Source organism: Triticum urartu, chromosome 2, assembly GCF_003073215.2.
Source record: "Triticum urartu cultivar G1812 chromosome 2, Tu2.1, whole genome shotgun sequence".
NCBI lineage: Eukaryota > Viridiplantae > Streptophyta > Magnoliopsida > Poales > Poaceae > Triticum > Triticum urartu.
This window is the reverse complement of record NC_053023.1, coordinates 596,469,629-596,487,849: the sequence shown is the minus strand read 5'-3', so window position 1 is coordinate 596,487,849 and position 18,221 is coordinate 596,469,629. Positions and strand designations below refer to the sequence as shown.

The 18,221-nt window shown below is 50.3% G+C and overlaps 1 protein-coding gene across 2 annotated transcripts; it reads right to left on the bottom strand.

Annotated features, from left to right (window-relative positions):
- Positions 1–12,495: 12,495 nt before the first annotated feature.
- On the bottom strand, positions 12,496–16,262 carry LOC125539054 (thioredoxin M2, chloroplastic-like). Of its 2 annotated transcripts, none has more exons than XM_048702417.1 (2): positions 15,785–16,262; positions 12,496–13,117 (listed from the first exon to the last, which is right to left on the bottom strand). In XM_048702417.1, exons 1-2 carry the CDS (start codon positions 16,017–16,019, stop codon positions 12,798–12,800), a joined length of 555 nt encoding a protein of 184 aa, XP_048558374.1. In that variant the 5' UTR covers positions 16,020–16,262; the 3' UTR covers positions 12,496–12,797. The 2 variants fall into 2 exon arrangements, with proteins under 2 accessions (XP_048558374.1, XP_048558373.1); XM_048702416.1 differs by lacking the exon at positions 15,785–16,262 and adding an exon at positions 14,506–15,730.
- Between the last annotated feature and the right edge of the window lie 1,959 nt (positions 16,263–18,221).

Sequence of the window (18,221 nt, the reverse complement as noted above, 5' to 3'; positions counted from 1 at the left end):
TGAGTTGTTTTGGACCAAGCAGCAGGCTCTCATTTATCTGGATGTAATCAAGAACAAGCAAAACACCTACGTGGATGTCAAGTGGATAGACATGAATCACATGAGGAAGGACAAGTTTCGTGACTACTTTGGAGAAGCTCTGGATTTGGTGGAGCAGTTCGGTATTGAACATGTGATCTCTTTCCACCTTGACTATGATCCTGAGCTTATCTGTCAGTTCTTTGCCTCGGTTCACTTTCACGCCGGGGATGGGCGGAGGATGACCTGGATGACCAATGGCCGTCAGTTGTCTGCTACCTGGAAGGAGTTCATGGGTCTGCTCCACGTTCCTGATGACGGGCTTCACACACCCGTTGGTGTTCGCCCCCACGCCAACTCTGAGTCTGCTAACAAGAACAAGCTTCAGCCGTACTATGTTGAGAAGGTGCTTCCCAGTGGCAGGTCGACTTGGGTGCTGAACTCTTTTCTGGATATCATGCATTGCATCTTCCGCAACACTCTGTTCCCTCGCATTGGCGACAAGGACAAGGTTCATTCCTATCTGGTGGACATGATGCTCCTGTGCGCGGAGGCACGTACGTCTCAGACTCAGCCACTTGATGTCTCACACATCATGTGGTGTGAGCTTCGGTTTGCGGTGTACACCCGCAAGGTACCTATCTATGGACCATACCTGTTTCTGTTGATCTCCACGACTTGGGAGAAGATGTACCCTGGTGATGAGTTCCTTGCTCCAGACTGGATTCGGCATGAGTCCATCAGTCTCCGCGTCAAGCCCAACTGGGCCAACACTACTACTCGTGTTGAGGCGTCTGCTGCTAGGAGGGCTGTTGGTGAGGAGGAGGCTAGTGCAGAGGATGTTGCTGAGGATCGTGCTGCTAGGTCTTCCCAACCTTCCTCTGAGCCGTCGTGGGCCAAGAAGTTGAAGGACAAGATGAAGACTCTCTTTTGCATGCAGGCGAAGGGGCAGTACAGAACTCACGTGGCATCCAAGGAGAGTCGCCTCCGCGACAAGAAGGTCATGAGGCTCTTTGGAGAGGATGTCTCTAGCGGTTTTGAGGATGCCATCACGCCAGAGGCTGCATGGATTGCGAAGCAAGGTTTCAAGTGGACTAGTTCTGAGGAGGACATCGAGGAGACCGTCCCCGCCGCCGAGTCTGACGAGGAGCACGAGGAGCGTTGGGATGATTTCTCTGCCTGAGCCACCCCTTGTGTGTAGGTGTCCTCTCTGCCTTTTTGGCGTCTCGATGCCAAAGGGGGAGAGAGAGTAGGGATTTGCGTGCTTGCGAGTTGTGTCGTCTTTGGTGTTTGCTTTGTCATTTGGACCTCGTTTGCTTTGGTTTAGTTTGCGCCTTTGAGACTTATCCTTCATATGGTGTAAGACATATGCACTCTATTCTATCCTAGTGAGCTTATGATTGTGCTTCTTGTTTTGCTCGTATTTGCTATCTTGTCTAGTGTTAGCCTTACTTTTGCAAGATATGACTTGTCTCTATAATATAGGGGGAGCTTTGATCTTAGTATGTGTGCCGTGCAGTCCAAAGCACCCATCTAGTTAGCACACATCTAGGGGGAGCCCGTCTATATTCTAGAGAAGAGGGGTTTGCGTTTGCTTAACCTTATTTCCTCTGTGCAAATCCCGTATTGTCATCAATCCACCAAAAGGGGAGAGATTATAAGGGCATATTTATCCCTAAGGTGTTTTGGTGATTGATGACAATGCTTTTGCGGACTAATCGTGTGCCTTGAGTTTCCCAAACGTTTCATCGCTAGGCACAAGACGTTTTGGTGTCCCTCGAAGACTTTTGAAGACGACGTCTTTTCTACGTTTCTTTTTGGTGGATTTGAGTCGTAGGAAAGACGTACTATCAAGAGGGGGTCCGTGTCGGAAAGGTTTGGGTGGAATCATCATGTACACGTTTTCTTCCTTGTCCCCTCCTTTCCCCTGCACTTTGGAGCATCCTCCGTTGATCCTCTTTTCCTTGTCCTGGCTGCTGTTGGTGGGCTTGCGGTAGTACTGCTCCTCGTTGAGCGGTAGTACCGCAGGCACCCGCGGTAGTACCGCAGGTGCCCATGGTAGTACTGCTCCTCTGGAGCCGCAGTACCGTGGCCCCCAGGCCAAGTACCACTCCTTCGCGGTAGTAGGGGCGGATGTAATTTTTTACATCCGTGCCACTACGGTAGTACCGCATCCCTTGCGCGGTAGTACCGTGCACGGCCTAGCTTAGTTTCCTGGCGGTAGTACCGCTCCTCTGCGGTAGTACTGTGTCGGATTTTTGCTTCTTCCGTTTACCAGCGGAAGTAGGCACGGATGTTTCTTTATCCGCGCTCTTCCCAGGCTAGGGGTTTCCTGCCTTGCGGTAGTACCACAAGGGGGAGCGGTAGTACCGCGCCCGCGGCAGTACCGCCCTCAGCTCTTGTGCTACAGGTCTGCTGTAGCTGCTGCTGCTGCTACTGCGGTAGTACCGTGGGTCCTCACGGTAGTACCGCGTGGCCTTGCGGTAATACCGCTTGTCAGCAAAGCGGAAGTACCGCGTGGCCCTGCGGTAGTACCGCTGGTCAGGGGCGGTAGTACCGCTGGTCGCGGGCTGGTAGGTGGATAACGGTTGGATATTTGTCCTAAGCTATAAAAGGTGTGTCTTCTTCCTCTAGTTGACCACCTCTTCCAACCCTAAGCTCCATTGTTGCTCCAAGCTCCATTTTCGCCCGATCTCACTCCCTAGCCAATCAAACTTGTTGATTTGCTCGGGTGTGATTGAGAAGGCCCCGATCTACACTTCCACTAAGAGAAATTTGATTCCCCCCACTAATCCCTTGCGGATCTTGTTACTCTTGGGTGTTTGAGCACCCTAGACGGTTGAGGTCACCGCGGAGCCATAGTCCATTGTGGTGAAGCTTCGTGGTGTCGTTGGGAGCCTCCAATTGAGTTGTGGAGATTACCCCAACCTTGTTTGTAAAGGTTCGGTCGCCGCCTCCAAGGGCACCAATAGTGGAATCACGGCATCTCGCATTGTATGAGGGCGTGAGGAGAATACGGTGGCCCTAGTGGCTTCCTGGGGAGCAATGTGCCTCCACACCGCTCCAACGAAGACGTACTTCCCTTCAAAGGGAAGGAACTTCGGTAACACATCCTCGTCTCCACCGGCTCCACTCTTGGTTATCTCTTGCCTTTACTTGTGCAACCTTATTTGTGATATATCTCTTGCTTGCTTGTGTTCCTATCTTTGTTGCATCATATAGGTTGCTCACCTAGTTGCATATCTAGACAACCTACTTTGATGCAAAGTTTAAATTGTTAAAGAAAAGCTAAAAATGGTTAGTTGCCTATTCACCCCCCCCCTAGTCAACCATATCGATCCTTTCAATCCCGCTGCCACGAGAGGGTAGGACAAAAGATGTCATGCAAGTTCTTTTCCATAAGCACGTATGACTATATTCGGGATACATGCCTACATTATATCAATGAACTGGAGCTAGTTCTGTGTCACCCTAGGTTATGACTGCTACATGATGAACCGCATCCGGCATAATTCTCCATCACTGATCCATTGCCTACGAGCTTTCCATATATTGTTCTTCGCTTATTTACTATTCCGTTGCTATTGCTGTCATCACTAAAAAATACCAAAAACATTACTTTTGTTACAGTTACCTTTTGCTACCGTTACCACTACTATCATATTACTTTGCTACTAAACACTTTGCTGCAGATATTAAGTTATCTAGGTGTGGTTGAATTGACAACTCAGCTGCTAATACTTGAGAATATTCTTTGACTCCCCTTGTGTCGAATCAATAAATTTGGGTTGAATACTTTACCCTCGAAAATTGTTGCGATCCCCTATACTTGTGGGTTATCAAGACTATTTTCTATCGACGCGCGAGTCCCTCGCACCTGCACAAAACAAATAAATCCTCGCAACCAACGCGATAAGGGGTTGTCAATCTCTACACGGCCACTTACGAGAGTGAGATCTGATAGATATGATAAGATAATATTTTTGGTATTTTTATGATAAAGATGCAAAGTAAAATAAAATCAAAGTAAATAGCAAAGTATTGGAAGATTAATATGATGAAGATAGACCCGGGGGCCATAGGTTTCACTAGTGGCTTCTCTCAAAAGCATAAGTATTCTACGATGGGTGAACAAATTACTGTTGAGCAATTGACAGAATTGAGCATAGTTATGAGAATATCTAGGCATGATCATGTATATAGGCATCACGTCCGAGACAAGTAGACTGACTCCTGCCTGCATCTACTACTATTACTCCACTCATCGACCGCTATCCAGCATGCATCTAGAGTATTAAGTTAATGAAAATAGAGTAATGCCTTAAGCAAGATGACATGATGTAGAGCGATAAACTCATGCAATATGATGAAAACTCCATCTTGTTATCCTCGATGGCAACAATACAATACGTGCCTTGCTGCCCCTACTGTCACTGGGAAAGGACACCGCAAGATGGAACCCAAAGCTAAGCACTTCTCCCACTGCAAGAAAGATCAAACTAGTAGGCCAAACCAAACTGATAATTCGAAGAGACTTGTAAAGATAACCAATCATACATAAAAGAATTCATAGAAGATTCAAATATTGTTCATAGATAGACTTGATCATAAACCCACAATTCATCAGTCTCAACAAACACACCGCAAAAAGAAGATTACACCGAATAGTTTTCCACAAGAGAGGGGGGGAACATTGTATTGAGATCCAAAAAGAGAGAACAAGCCATCTAGCTAATAACTATGGACCCGTAGCTCTGAGGTAAACTACTCACACTTCATTGGAGGGGCTATGGTGATGATGTAGAAGCCCTCCATGATCGATGCCCCCTCCAGCGGAGCTCCGGAACAGGCCCCAAGATGGGATCTCGTGGATACAGAAAGTTACGGCGGTGGAATTAGGGTTTTGGCTCCGCATCTGATCATTTGGGGGTACGTAGGTATATATAGGAGGAAGGAGTACGTCGGTGGAGCAACAGGGGGCCCACGAGGGTGGAGGGCGCGCCTGGGGGGGTAGGCGTGCCCCCCTACCTCGTGGCCTTCTCTTTTGTTTCTTGACGTAGGGTCCAAGTCCTCTGGATCATGTTCGGTGAGAAAATCACGTTCCCGAAGGTTTCATTCCGTTTGGACTCCGTTTGATATTCCTTTTCTTCGAAACCCTAAAATAGGCCAAAAACAGCAATTCTGGGCTGGGCCTCCGGTTAGTAGGTTAGTCCCAAAAATAATATAAAAGTGGATAATAAAGCCCAATAATGTTCAAAACAGTAGATAATATAGCATGAAGCAATCAAAAATTATAGATACGTTGGAGACGTATCACATGATTAGTGTACGGTCAAATCGGGGGCGTCACAGACCGATCCTCGACCCAGGCCAACGTGTGGTCCCAGTTGGCGCGCAGCCATTCCAACTCCAAGTCGGACTTCGTGAAGGCCGAACGACGCACCGCGTAGCGCCGCTCCCAATTCCCCTCCTTGAAGGTCGCCAGGCCATCGCCCTGGTATGCAAGGACGAGATGACGTTGATGTTGAATATTATTGTTATTATGAAAACATAGGATAACGTAACATTTATTCCACCTTGCCTTGTAATCCAAGACTGACCTTGTACTCCTATATGTATGCCCACGAGGCTCAAGCAATACAATCAACAATTCCACCAATCCTTCTCTCTCCTTTCTAACATGGTATCAGTTTCTGGGTTCTAAACCCTAGCCGCCGCTTTCGCACCCACGCGCCGTCCCCGGGGCGGTCGGCCTCCATGACCGCCACCGGGGGCCACGCCGCCCGTACCTAGGGTTTGTTCGCCGGTCGTGTTGACCGGCTGCCCTAGAGAGTCTTTTCCCGAGCCCTTGCTCCGGGTTTTTTCGCTCTCTCGCCGGTCGTTTTGATCGGCGTTTTTCTTTTTGGTTTTCCGATCCATACTTGATCGGTTTGTGTTGCCCTCCGCCGCCGTCTACCTCCGTGCGCCTCTACTCCGACCCCGACGCGACCGGCTGGCCTCTTCATCGACCCGGCGGCCTCGCGCGATAGGTGGTCCCTCACGACTGCCGTCCATGCGCCGGCCCGCTCGTCGATCTACGCCGGCCATCACTGCCCTGTCCCCGAGTTCAGCGCGCCCATTTGCCGATCGAGCAACAGGTTGCCGCTGCGTCGCCCCGCCGGGTCGCAGCGCCGCCGCCCCATGGTTCTCCCCGTTGCTGCACCGATCCATGCCGCCGCTGCGTCGCCCCTTCGGGCCGTAGTGCCGTGGCAAGTGATCTCCGTCGCCGCCCTGAGGCCGTTCCCGTGGTTGCACCACCTCGCGCGCTGCCGCTGCGTCGCCCCTTCAGGCCATAGTGTCGCGGCCCGCGGTCAACCGCCGCACCGAGGTCGTCCGCTCGAGGCCATCCCCAAGGCTGCACCGACCCTCGCGCTGCCGCTACGTCGCCCCGTCGGGCCGTAGCGAGCGTGGCACGTGATCCCTGCAACCGTCCTGAGATCTTCCCCGCTGTCGCCCTGACCTGACCGCTGCCGTTGCGTCGCCCCTTCGGGCCGTAACGCTGCAGCCCGCGGTCCACCGCCGTCCACGCACGATGACTTCCATGTGATATGCGTCGCGTCGCCTCCCTTGACGCGGGAACGTCACCGTCTGCGCCGTTCTTTGTCACGCTGTCGAGTTCATTATCGCCTACTTCGAGCACCGCCGCCGCGCTCCTTCTCTAGCTGCCGCCGCCGCCTCCTTAGGCCGCCGCTGCTCTTCTTCCGCAGCTCCACGACGACCCCCGACTTGACACCGACCACGGTGTTCTTTACACGGCTACCTCGACTACGACCACCCCACATACGCTCTCGGCTAACTCGACAAACCGCACAAAGGGCTACCGTCATGCTTGAGCAACCTCGTCGGTTTCCACGCAGCCACGACTCCGCGATGCATCGACCGTTATGACTGTGGGGGGTGTCCATCGGCTTGCCTTCAGATTCTTCTCCAGTCTCACCGTCTGCGTCGCTACCATTGTGACTGCGGGGGATGTTGAGTATCATTGTTATTATGGAAACATAGGATAGCGTAGGATTTATTCCATCTTGCCTTGTACTCCAAGACGACCTTGTACTCCTATATATATGCCCATGAGGCTCAAGCAATACAATCAACAATTCCACCAATCCCTCTCTCTCCCTTCTAACAGTTGTCGCGGCCGAGAGAGTGAAGGAGGCGGTCGTGCATTCGCGATCGCCAAGGAGGGCTCCTTCATAGTGGTTGATGATGCACTTTGAGATCCAGTTTAGATAGCAGATTGGTTCCCTACCTTTCCCTCAAGGAGTGGCCCTGATTATGGAACCCACGAGAAGATGTGCACTATGACAAAGGCTTCCATAAGTTATTGCTAGCAAGTGAAGACGGTTTTGGTTGGGATGGTGTAGCGGATCCGTACGTGAATGCGATCAGGACTTTCATAAAGTCTCCTGATTTGCGTTGGGTTTATGGAAACAGACATCCAGACCGGACCACAAACCGATGAGGTGCCGTGCTGGGTCGCAAATTACATTCACGGTGCTCGATCCTGACGGTTGCGGACGGTTTGAGGATTTGCATTGGAGATATCCTAAGATCCACTCTTTTGTTTGTGGCGGATGCTGGGAAAGTGTATACGTGTCTTTTTCAGAGTTTCGATCAAGCAACTTACTTTTAGGGGCCAAGTCAAGAAACTTGGAAAACAAACAAACGCTTGTGCCAGCAAATTAGCTCGGCACTGTCTAGCAAATGACAGGCAGAAGATACATGCCGTACCCAGTCATTTGCCAACTGTAACCACTTTGCAACCTAGTAATAAAAGTCCCCCCCGTGTTAAGAATTCACTACGGTAACTAAAATAGCGGGTTTTACCAACACAGATGCATTGAACCGATCGAACAGACGAGTGGGGATACCAAAGCCACGCAGAATGGGCAATTGGGCATATGCCATGGATAAAGACGTAAGCTGGCACCATTTGGTTTTGAATTTCTCTATAGAAGTAATCTTTCAGCTTTCTCCGATTTAAATTTGAAATTGAATTCCATGTGCTTCATTCGGACATGCAGTAAACGGGGCCGAGTTCCTGCTCGCCAGTCGCCAGCCTGCAGCTGTCCATGTTGCACAGGCCATGGCGAGAAATATAAGGGCATATATGGTGGTGCTATCTTAGTAGTGTCACGTAGGATAAATAATGAGATAGAGAAGAAAGAACTCATAAGAAAAGACTTGTCTTCTCTTATTTAAGATAAGACAAAAGATGATCTCTTAGCATAATATGTCTCACCATGTTTTTAGGAATGACTAGTTATTGAAGATAAGACTAAGAGATGACTCATTATAGACATAATTTTTTTATCATCTCTTAAGTACATGCAAGACTTAAGATAAAATTATTTTATCAACCATCATACATGCCTAAACAGTTTCAAATCGAGATAAGGTCCGCCCGTCCGCCTTTGTTTAGTGATATGCAGCGAGCGACAATGGCGCACAAGTTAATGTCCCCTCCGTGTACTAGCAGTAGTTGCGAGCACTCACATCGCTAGCCCGCACACGCAAGCATCCATTATTCCGAGCTGAAATGAAATTCTATATGCGGACAGGAATATATCTTGGAAAGATTATGTTTGGCCCATGTCAAACATGCAGGCACCAGCGCAATGATTACCAGCCCTTCAATCACGGTTCCTATTTGTTTGTTGATTAATTAAGTAGTAGCACACTTTATCCCACTTTAGAGAGGATGCAATTTTCCTGGCCGTGTCGTGTCGTGCCCCACTGAGAAGGAAAAGCAGATATTTGCGGCATGATCACTGAGGATAAGCTCGCAGCTGAAGTCACATTGAGTGTGGACAAAGCATGTGCACACTCAACCTTTGTTTTTTAGTAACTAGGAGTACTATAGGCTGAACCTTATCGTGATGGCGTCGGTACGCAGGGCACAGTCATCCTAGGCAGATAGGCTGGCCAGCAGTGAATTGTCGCGGTCACTGCACACTGGCCGACTCCTGTGCCCTAAATTAACCTGGGCCTGGCCAGCCAGCGCCCCCCGGTTTCCCCCCAACCAATGTGCTAGTGCCGGCCGAACGGACGGCATCCACGGATCCACGTCCTGCTCAGCTGCGCTGCAGGAACTGCACGAGCAACGCTTGTTACTGAGCCAGTGGACGTTGGCTTTGGTCCCTTCCCAGGCCACTTGCGTAAGGGCATCTCCAGCCGTTGGCTCCCAGGAGGGGTAAAAAATCGTTCTCTGGAGGCGTACCGGTGCTAAACTGCGCATTGAGGGTATGATGCCCCCCAATCGCGGCCCCTCACGGATTTTTAAAATGTTCAAATTCGGTGCAAACACAACGCAAACACGAGCGAGTTCGTTCAAATTTAAACATATTTTACAAAAAAAAAAACTACCGCGGGCTACCCCGCCGTCTCCTTCGCCGCCCGCCCACGCGGTTCTACATGCTGAGGAGGCTGTAGAACCGCGTTTAGTCACCGCCGTCGTCGTCGTCGCCCCCGCCTACGCCTCCGCCGTCCCTGCTGCATCCCTCCCCCGATTGGCGCGGCGGGTTGGACGGTCCGGGGGCGTCGTCGTCGTCGCTATCGAGGACGACGACACCGTCCTCGTCCTCGTGCCCACGTTTGCAGGCGATCTCCTCCATGGTCCGGAGGGCACGACGCCGTTGGTGGCCTCGAGCTGCTCACCGTACCGGCGGCGGAAGTACGGCTCCCAAATTGGGCTGTCGGGGACGTATCGGGGCCCCTCCCTCGCCGCATGCGGCAGGGACGAGCGGATGCGTGCAATCTCCGCACGCCACGCCGTGCCGGTGGGTACCGGGGGCACCGGCACGCCGCCGGCGCTGATCCTCCACGCCCCAGGCACCCGCATGTCCGGCGGGACCGGGTACTCGGCCTCGAAAAGGAGGCGAGCCTCGTCCTCGTGCAGATGACGGCGCCCGAATCCGTTCGCCGCCGCGCCGTCGCCTAGGAAACGCTCGGCCATGCTTTCTCAACTGGTGACGGCGAGAGGAGGAAAGGGGGAGAAATGAGCGCGTCGTCGGTGGATGATGGGGTGAGTCTCCGGCGCGTTTGCAGTTGGCTTTTATAGGCGGAGACGCCGCGTGGTAGGTTTGGCCGGCGCGTTACGCGTGGCGTGATTGCATGGCGGCCGAGGGACGCGTCCCCAGCCTTCACTGCGCCGCCTGTGAGGCATCAATGGAGGCTGACCGGCGCGACAGCGCGCGGCAGCTTTGGCATTAATTCGCCGCGGGAAACGAGACGATGAGGGCGACGAAGGGGCGAGAAGAGAGTAGAGTCGCTGACGCGACGGGCCCGCGGCTCTTCGCGCAAAAAACGATTCGTCCGGCGCCCCCGAGCGACTCCCAGCGCGCCGGGTTCGGGTTGGGTCCGCCGGTACCAGTTTCGGCCCGAGCCAGCGAAAATTGGATTCTTGGGGATGCGACTGGATCGATTTTTTGGCGTCGGTGGACGAAAAAACGTCTGGAGGGCCTTCTTAAGGGCGCGGCTGAAGATGCCGTGAGAGTGCTCCTCGTTTTGCTTTGGTCCCTTCCCGATGGGCGATGGGCGAACGGCGATACGGCGGGTGCCGGCGTGTGCGTCGTCGCGTCCCATGCCGCGGGAGCCGCGACCCGCGATGATAAGGCACGGGCACGGCGGTTGGTGCGTGCTCTGTCCTGTCTGTCTGGTCGCCCGTCCGTCCGTCCTTCCACGACGGAGGCGCGGCATTGCATTATGCAAGGCGCGCACGAGGCGCCCGGTTCCCGCACGAGCAATCATCGGGCGCCCCCGGTAGGTGCGGGGAGAGGGGGCGTGGCAGCCTGCCGTGCCGCCGCGCCGACGGCTGGTGGCGGAGCCAAGGCATGTCATGTGGCCTGGGATCCAACGAGATCGCCGCGGGACGCGTCACGCCGGTGCACCCACGTTTTTTGCAGGGCCAGAGAGCGGAGGTTTTTGTTTAGTGGATGTGGCGGATCCATATAGTTATTGACGAACCGTATATTGATATGCTGTCAGCTACAGCTAACGACGACGGGACCGGGAGCGGGGAGGGGTCATGGACTCATGGTCCGGCCCGGCCAATTGAATGCCCACGGGTGCGTGCGTGCGCCCACGTACTTGTACTACCAAACGATCAAGGTGCACACAGGTCGCCCACTGTTTGTTTACATCAATCAGGAGACCGTGGATCGCCGAGCTCCTTCCTCGCGCTGGCCGGCGGCCGCAGTTTACTGCATGCGCCGACTGTTTTTCTCAAACAGGGCACAAACCTAAGGAGGCAGCAGATCACTGGTTGGCAAAAGTTATATGAAGCTACTGTAACAGGTCCTCCAGATGGGGTATCAGACACAAACCTACAAAAGGAGGCATTTAAAGAGCTGAGGTCATGTTTGATAGCAAAGTATTTTCTAAGTATTTTAAGAATACTACAGTTTTTGAGATTATCACAGTTTTATTTACAATGAGCTGTTTGGTTGCCCCTAACAATTATGCTTTTAATATTATAGTATTGAGCAAACTGCAGTTTTTCTCTTCATAAAAAAAGAACTCCAAACCTTTTTTTTAAACAGAGCTGCTGAGTGCTTAAATACTCCCTCCGGTCCTTTTTACTCTGCATATTAGAATTCTCTAAAGTCAAACTTCACAAAGTTTGACCGTATTTATATAAAAAAATATCAACATCTGATATGCTAAAGTTATACAATATGAAACTTTAAGTCATGACACATCTATTGATATTGATTTCAGATTATGAATGTTGGTACTTTTTTCTATAAAGTTCGTCAAACTTTACGAGGCTTGACTTTAGTCAAATCTTATATGCGGACTAAAAAGGACCGGAGGGAATACAACGGCTAAACAGCAAAATTTACAGCGTTATGCGGCAACAGTCAAACAGGTTCTATGTATTATGAATACTGCAAAATACTCTGTTTTGATAAAACTATGGTATCTCACACCTACAGGCAAAATTACTGTAGTTTTTGATACTTTGATTTATATAATACTTTGCTATCAAACACAGCCCGAAGCTTCCCCAAATGAAGAGACTTGTCACGATTCATGTCAAGAAAATGAACCAGATAAACTGGGAAATGGCGTTGATATGCTTTCAGTTCCAGCCAGCTGATGTGCAATGTCATGTCACCAATAATCATAATTCTCCGCCGACCGATTTAACACCTCTCGTGGTCCTCAGCACGATGCGATCGAATCAGACGTACATATTCGGCCTGTTCTGAATTCAATGTAACTACCAAACAGGGTTCTGTTTGTTTTGATCGATCAGTAATATACTCTGATTACGACTATTTTCCTCTGAAAAAGCAAAGAGGCATCAGTCTGTTCCATCCAACCAGCGCATCTGCATCTCATCCACAGCCATCTAAAAGATCAGAGAACCTTTTGATTGGGGGAACAGTGCTCACAATCAAGATCTAGAAACAGTATCACAGATTCATCAGTTCATAAGGGAAACGATCACATCAACTGACGGAATATGTGACATGATAATACAGAACATGACTCTTAACAGTCCCGTCATACTACATATCTACAGCCCAAAAGAATGGCAAAATGAAACCAGGCTTCCTTGGGATTTTTATCATTAACACTTCTGTGATTCTATTTATTGATGGTACAGAGAGCAACTTTCCAATACTATCTACACAAGTGAACGCACGTATAGAAAGATTGCGCAGATGACGTCGAGTTTTCGATGGTCTGACTGAACAATGGACATGGAATGCCGAGGAGGGCCGTTCAGCGTTTTACCTCTCGGTAAACTTCTCGATGCATGTGATCAGTGTGCTTTCAGGCACTGCTCCAATCACCGCGTCCTTCTTCTCGCCATTCTTGAAGATCATCATGGTTGGGATGCTCCGGACGCCATACTGGCTTGCTATGTCTGGATTCTCATCGGTGTTGAGCTTGTAGCATTTCAGCTTCCCTTCATACTCCTTTGACAGCTTACCAATAACTGGATCAATCATTTTGCAAGGTCCACACCATGAAGCCCAGAATTCAACAAGAACTGGAATCTCGCTCTCTATAACAAGTGATTGCCATGTTGTCTTTGTGACATCAGGAACTACAAAACAAATGGACAGTATCACAATGAACAATTGAGAACACATAAATCAATGAAACTGCTGACGTACAGAAAGAAGAAAAAACCAAATCAACTAACTTCACAAGTTGTATGATCCCCAAATAAAATGTCCAGATCAAGTAGCTTGAAGAAAATATAGAGTAATTGGCAAAACCAAATCTTTACTGTTTCATGCTGATGAACATTGAATGATGAAACGAATAGATAAACAGAAAGCTAAGCTAACTCCAGCCATTAACAAGCAATACTACTGGCACTGTTTTCATGCCGTTGCCTCTCTGTCCAATGATCCTATACCAGACCAAATTGGTTGAGTTTGAAAAGTTAGAGGATTCAAACACAAATTTAAGTCCAAAAACAGCACGATATCTGCATAAACACCCATAAAAGTTCTAATCACTGTAAAGTGTCAGGCCGACCCCTAAAGTAGATCAGCGAAATCCCAACCAGACTGAAAAATCTGTTCACGGATGATCTATAAAACCACTTTTACAGGAATAGGAATATCTTCAGCAGCAGAAGGCGCATGGCATTTCCATGTCAGATATTGATTTAGGGCCACTAACTTGTCGTTATTAACATAGACGAGTATATTTCTTTCAGAAGGCACATAGCATTTACATTAATGTAGCACTAACAGTGATTGCTCTTTTGTTCAGAAATGAGTATATTTACGTTGCTTTGTGTAAGATATCAGTTTTTTTGAACTTCCACAGACTCTGACTGCACCATCACAGAAATACGAGGTTACAATCACAAGATGTCTATATCCAAAAAGCTGTGATTACTCCTTGAATACACCAACAGCTCAAGTTTTAGACACCGCAGACAAAGATTCATCTTAATATGTCCATATCTTGTATAGAACTTGTATTTCATTACTTCTGTAAATACTCCCTCTGTCCCAAAATAAGTTACTCAACTTTGTATTAACTTTAGTACAAAGTTGAGTCACTTATTTTGGGATGGAGGGAGTGCATAGAATATCATGGTTGTATTGCAAGTCATTGAAGCAAAGTGTTCTATACTGCAAGGATTTTTTTTTCGAAAGGGAGGCAAAAGATTTGCCTCATCGATTAATTAAGAAGAAGAGAATTACCCAGTCAATTAAAGGAAAACAGGGCGAAAACCGATACATATAGACCACATACTTGCTAAGAAAGAAACTCCATGACCCCACAGTCAACCTGACAAACATACATAAGACAAAACAACCACGATCCCTCACACTTCTACGTCACAAAGAAACCCCCAACGAAACAAAGGTTGAAGACAACGGACACCACCAAATCCACAAAGACGAGCCAATCGGAAATGGTGGGTGAAGAGACCGAGTATCATCCATTAAGCAGCCGCTGACGCCTTACCAATGGCGCCACTCTTCTTGCCTATGCTCTTGAGAGCCTTCTTCACCTTCTTGATTTTGTCCGTAGAAGCCTCCTCCGCTAGGAGGCAAGCAATCGCCTTGCCAGACCCAGGACTAGCTGCCTCCAAGCAGGCGAGCAAGCCGCCAAACTTTTTCACGAAGACCACCTCGTCAAAACGTGCCAACATACCATCACGGTCAAAGACGGGCGACCGGATGGACTTTAGCGCCTCAGATAGAGTACTGAAAATGGAATTCAATCACATGGAGTACGATGTTTCCAAAAAAGATAAAAGAAGATTTCTGTGGAAAGCATGGTTTTCGAATCGATGAGTCGTTATGGGGTAGCGACTCAGAAAAAGTCGAGCATGCAGTTGTGACTAGTCGCGACTCGAGTCGCTAGTCGACACTATTGAGTCAACATTTTTTTGTGACTCATCGACTAGTCGCGCGACTCGAAAACAATGGTGGAAAGATCCGATATTTGCTCATTTATGTGTCACTGGGCAAGAAAACACAATTACACTGAAGGGAATAATGTTAATGTGAAATACGTTCAGTCCTCTCAGGGTCAATGATATGGTCCAGCATCGTTACCTTAAATGTAGCAGTGTTTCAGGCACAGTAGTAACAAATCTCCATCAACCAGACACGCAGGTATCGATAAGTTGAATAACTATTGAACAGTCTAGCATATCTACAATAACTCACATTAAACATTTATGCGATTCCATATTTAGATACAAGTGCCCCTCAATCCCTCATAAAACCAGATGTGTGACAACATTAATAGTTGTAAAGCAGCCCAAGTTTGCCCATGCACACAGGACACAGCTGAATACACCAACAGCGCGCTGGTTTGTACAGCGAGCTTCCCAGGAAACTCAGGCGCAAGCTCTACAAATCAAGACAGCAGATGCTTCATGCATGCATGAAGACATGTAGGCACGTATACGCTGGCACCGCAGCAGAGACGTCGAACGTCGAGTTGCTACAAACGGGGTAAAATCCATAGCCTCGCGTCCACATCGCTGCTATGCTCCTAACAACTCGACGTTGGGGGACCCGCGTGGAAGCGACCCAAGACATGATTGGCCGATTCCCCGAAGCAAATCCTAATCCTGAAAGCAAAGCCTCATCTCATGCCTAGATGCATCGGAAAACACGCAGCAGATCCACGCAGACGCATTAATCGGATCAGTATTTCAGCACGACCAAATCTCATACGGAACACGGATCAACAATTCAACAGGCCGATCGTGCGAGCTGGCGCGTTATACCTTGGATGGTGGTGTCCTGGCCCTGGACGGCGCAGACGACCGTCGCGCCGCGCCCGACGCCCCACCGGCGGCTCACGGCGGGGCCGGAGACCGCGCGGAGGGCCTGGGCCTGGGACCGCGGGCCGCGGGCGGGCGGGAGCGCGTGGTGGGGCCGCGGCGCCCCCGCCCCCGCGCGCGAGGTGGCGGCGAGGGGCGAGGAGGAGGCGGCGAGGGAGACGGAGACGGCGGAGGCCATGCCGGTGGCGACGGGGACGGGGGGAGAGTTCCGGAAGCTGGGCGAGAGCGCGTTTGTTGTGATGCGAGCGAGAGGGGGACGGTTGGGGACGGACGGAAAGGGAGGCGGGCGGGGGTGGCTGGCTGGCTGGCTGTTTTTGCTGCTCGCCTCGCCTGTGGTGGCCTCGCGCGCCGGGGGCTCGGGCTGGGCCCGCCCGCCTGGCCCGGCTGGTCGTTGCAAAACCAGCGGCGGTGAGCTGGTGCTTTCGCTAACTTGTCACGAGAGATTGGGGAAAGTTGGTACGGCACATTGCTGCCAGCATCCTCACATCACGGGAGATTAGAGAGACCGCGCAGGTAGATTGGCAGTATCAGAATTAGAAACAGTGATCACCCCCGGAGCGATGTACCCTGGCCTCATTTGGTTCCAAGGGGAGATAATTCCATGGAAATGGTACCCTGGGTAGAATGTTCTTGACCAATTAATAACCCCGTGGAAACTTCACATCACCATTTGGCAGAGATGGGGATAATACGCCCTTCTTACCAATGCAATTATTCCATTGCGCTGCTGCGGCTACCATCACTGGAGAGATGGATGAGTTCCCACAGCTGCAGCTCTACAAGAACATGACTATCACCCGCATCACATCAGGAAACGGCTCCACCGAATTTGGTCTCGTCAGTGCCATGCAGGAGACAACAAGATCCGAAGAGGACTTTAGTGATTTCACCGCAGATCAAAGAAGCGTCACACCTGCTTTTCTCCTTGACGACCTACAGGGTTGGCGAAAAGTCACCACGCAGGTCAGATCGGGCCGGCAGCTCGACGAGGGATGCCAACATAGACCAGGTAGTGGAGGGACTCACCGTCGGCCTGGGGTGGAGGAGGGACATGCTGGCGGGTCGTCGATCCTGGGCACCGGAGGGAGGGGGTCATGGGCGTTGCTTCGGTCGCTGACGAAGCGGGCCAGACGCGTAGGTTTGGTCGCCGGCGGAGGAGCTCGGAGGCGGCGCTGGATCTGGGTCGACGCACCTATCACGCTCGTCTCGCTCGAGCCGTGGCTTCTCTCCACGGCCTATGGGGTCGTGGCTTTTCTCCCCATGGAAACGACGTGGTTCGGGCAGGGATCCCTCCCCCTCGTGTGTGACCAGATGGCATCGTGGGCTTACCCGGGTCAGTTCGACCGGTGATTTTCCCGCACAGGGAAAAGGCAGGGACCCCCCCCCCCCCCCCCCCCCCCCCCCCCCCCCCCCCCCCCCGCCCCGGATTCCATGCAACCAAACGAGGCCTCAAACTCATGGTGTAGGGGTTGTCGTCCCTGGAGCGTACTATTGCAAGGCGAAGATCTAGAGTGCGATGGCTGTAAGCGGGAGACGCCAACACCAAGTTGTTTAACGCTGCCGCGAATGGAAGTCATGCGGAAATTTCATCCCCACGATCATTGTAAATGGGAACGTCCTTTTCGATTATGAGGACAAGGCAGCTGCCTTCGACGATGCCTTTCAGACCATCTTAGGCTGCACAGCCCTAGATTTATACAACAATTATACAGATTTTTATACAACCCAACATATATATACAACATTGTAACTATATGATACAACAATGCGCTCCCTTGATCTTATGGAGCTAGGTATGAAACGGCCGCCCTATGTGATCTTGAGAGCATACTTACCCACGAGGAGGTGTAAGTGCATCTAGCGCCCCTTAGTGATTTTGGTGTATTGGAGACCTATAGGTTAAGGGACTAATGCGCTTGTCAGTGTACACAGGTCTATAAGTCTATGAGGAGTTTGATATTTACAGAGAAAGTCGACCCCTAAAAATGAAGTTCTTCGACTGAAGACTTTGGATTTCTGAAGACTTCCTGAAGACTTTGAAAGTGAAGAAAATGGTGTGACCTTGAAGACTTAGTATTCATTCGAGGAACATGAAGCGTGAAGACTTTTGTTTTCGTAGTTTCATTTTCTCTTTCTTGAGTCATAGGAAACACCGTACTGTTAAAGGGGGTCGAGGAAATACTAAGGAAAATTTCCACGTGATGCTCAACTCAAAATCCTACACCTACCAATCCCTTCGAGTGAAGCCATTGGAAATCTCATACAGCTCGGTTAATTTCTTCAGTGACAGAGACGAAGCTCTTCTGGTCTCTGAGGAATTTGTTCTGACTGAGGAGTTAGGAATTCGCCAGTGCGAATTGCCTACACAGTGAGGAACATG

What these genes read in the sequence shown, in the direction of transcription:
- LOC125539054 (XM_048702417.1), bottom strand. Translation starts at nt 16,019, where the DNA reads ATGGCCTCCGCCGTCTCCGTCTCCCTCGCCGCCTCCTCCTCGCCCCTC. An exon ending in CCAGGACACCACCATCCAAG is followed by an intron (nt 13,118 to 15,784) that starts GTATAACGCGCC and finishes TTTGTTTTGTAG; the next exon opens with TTCCTGATGTCACAAAGACA.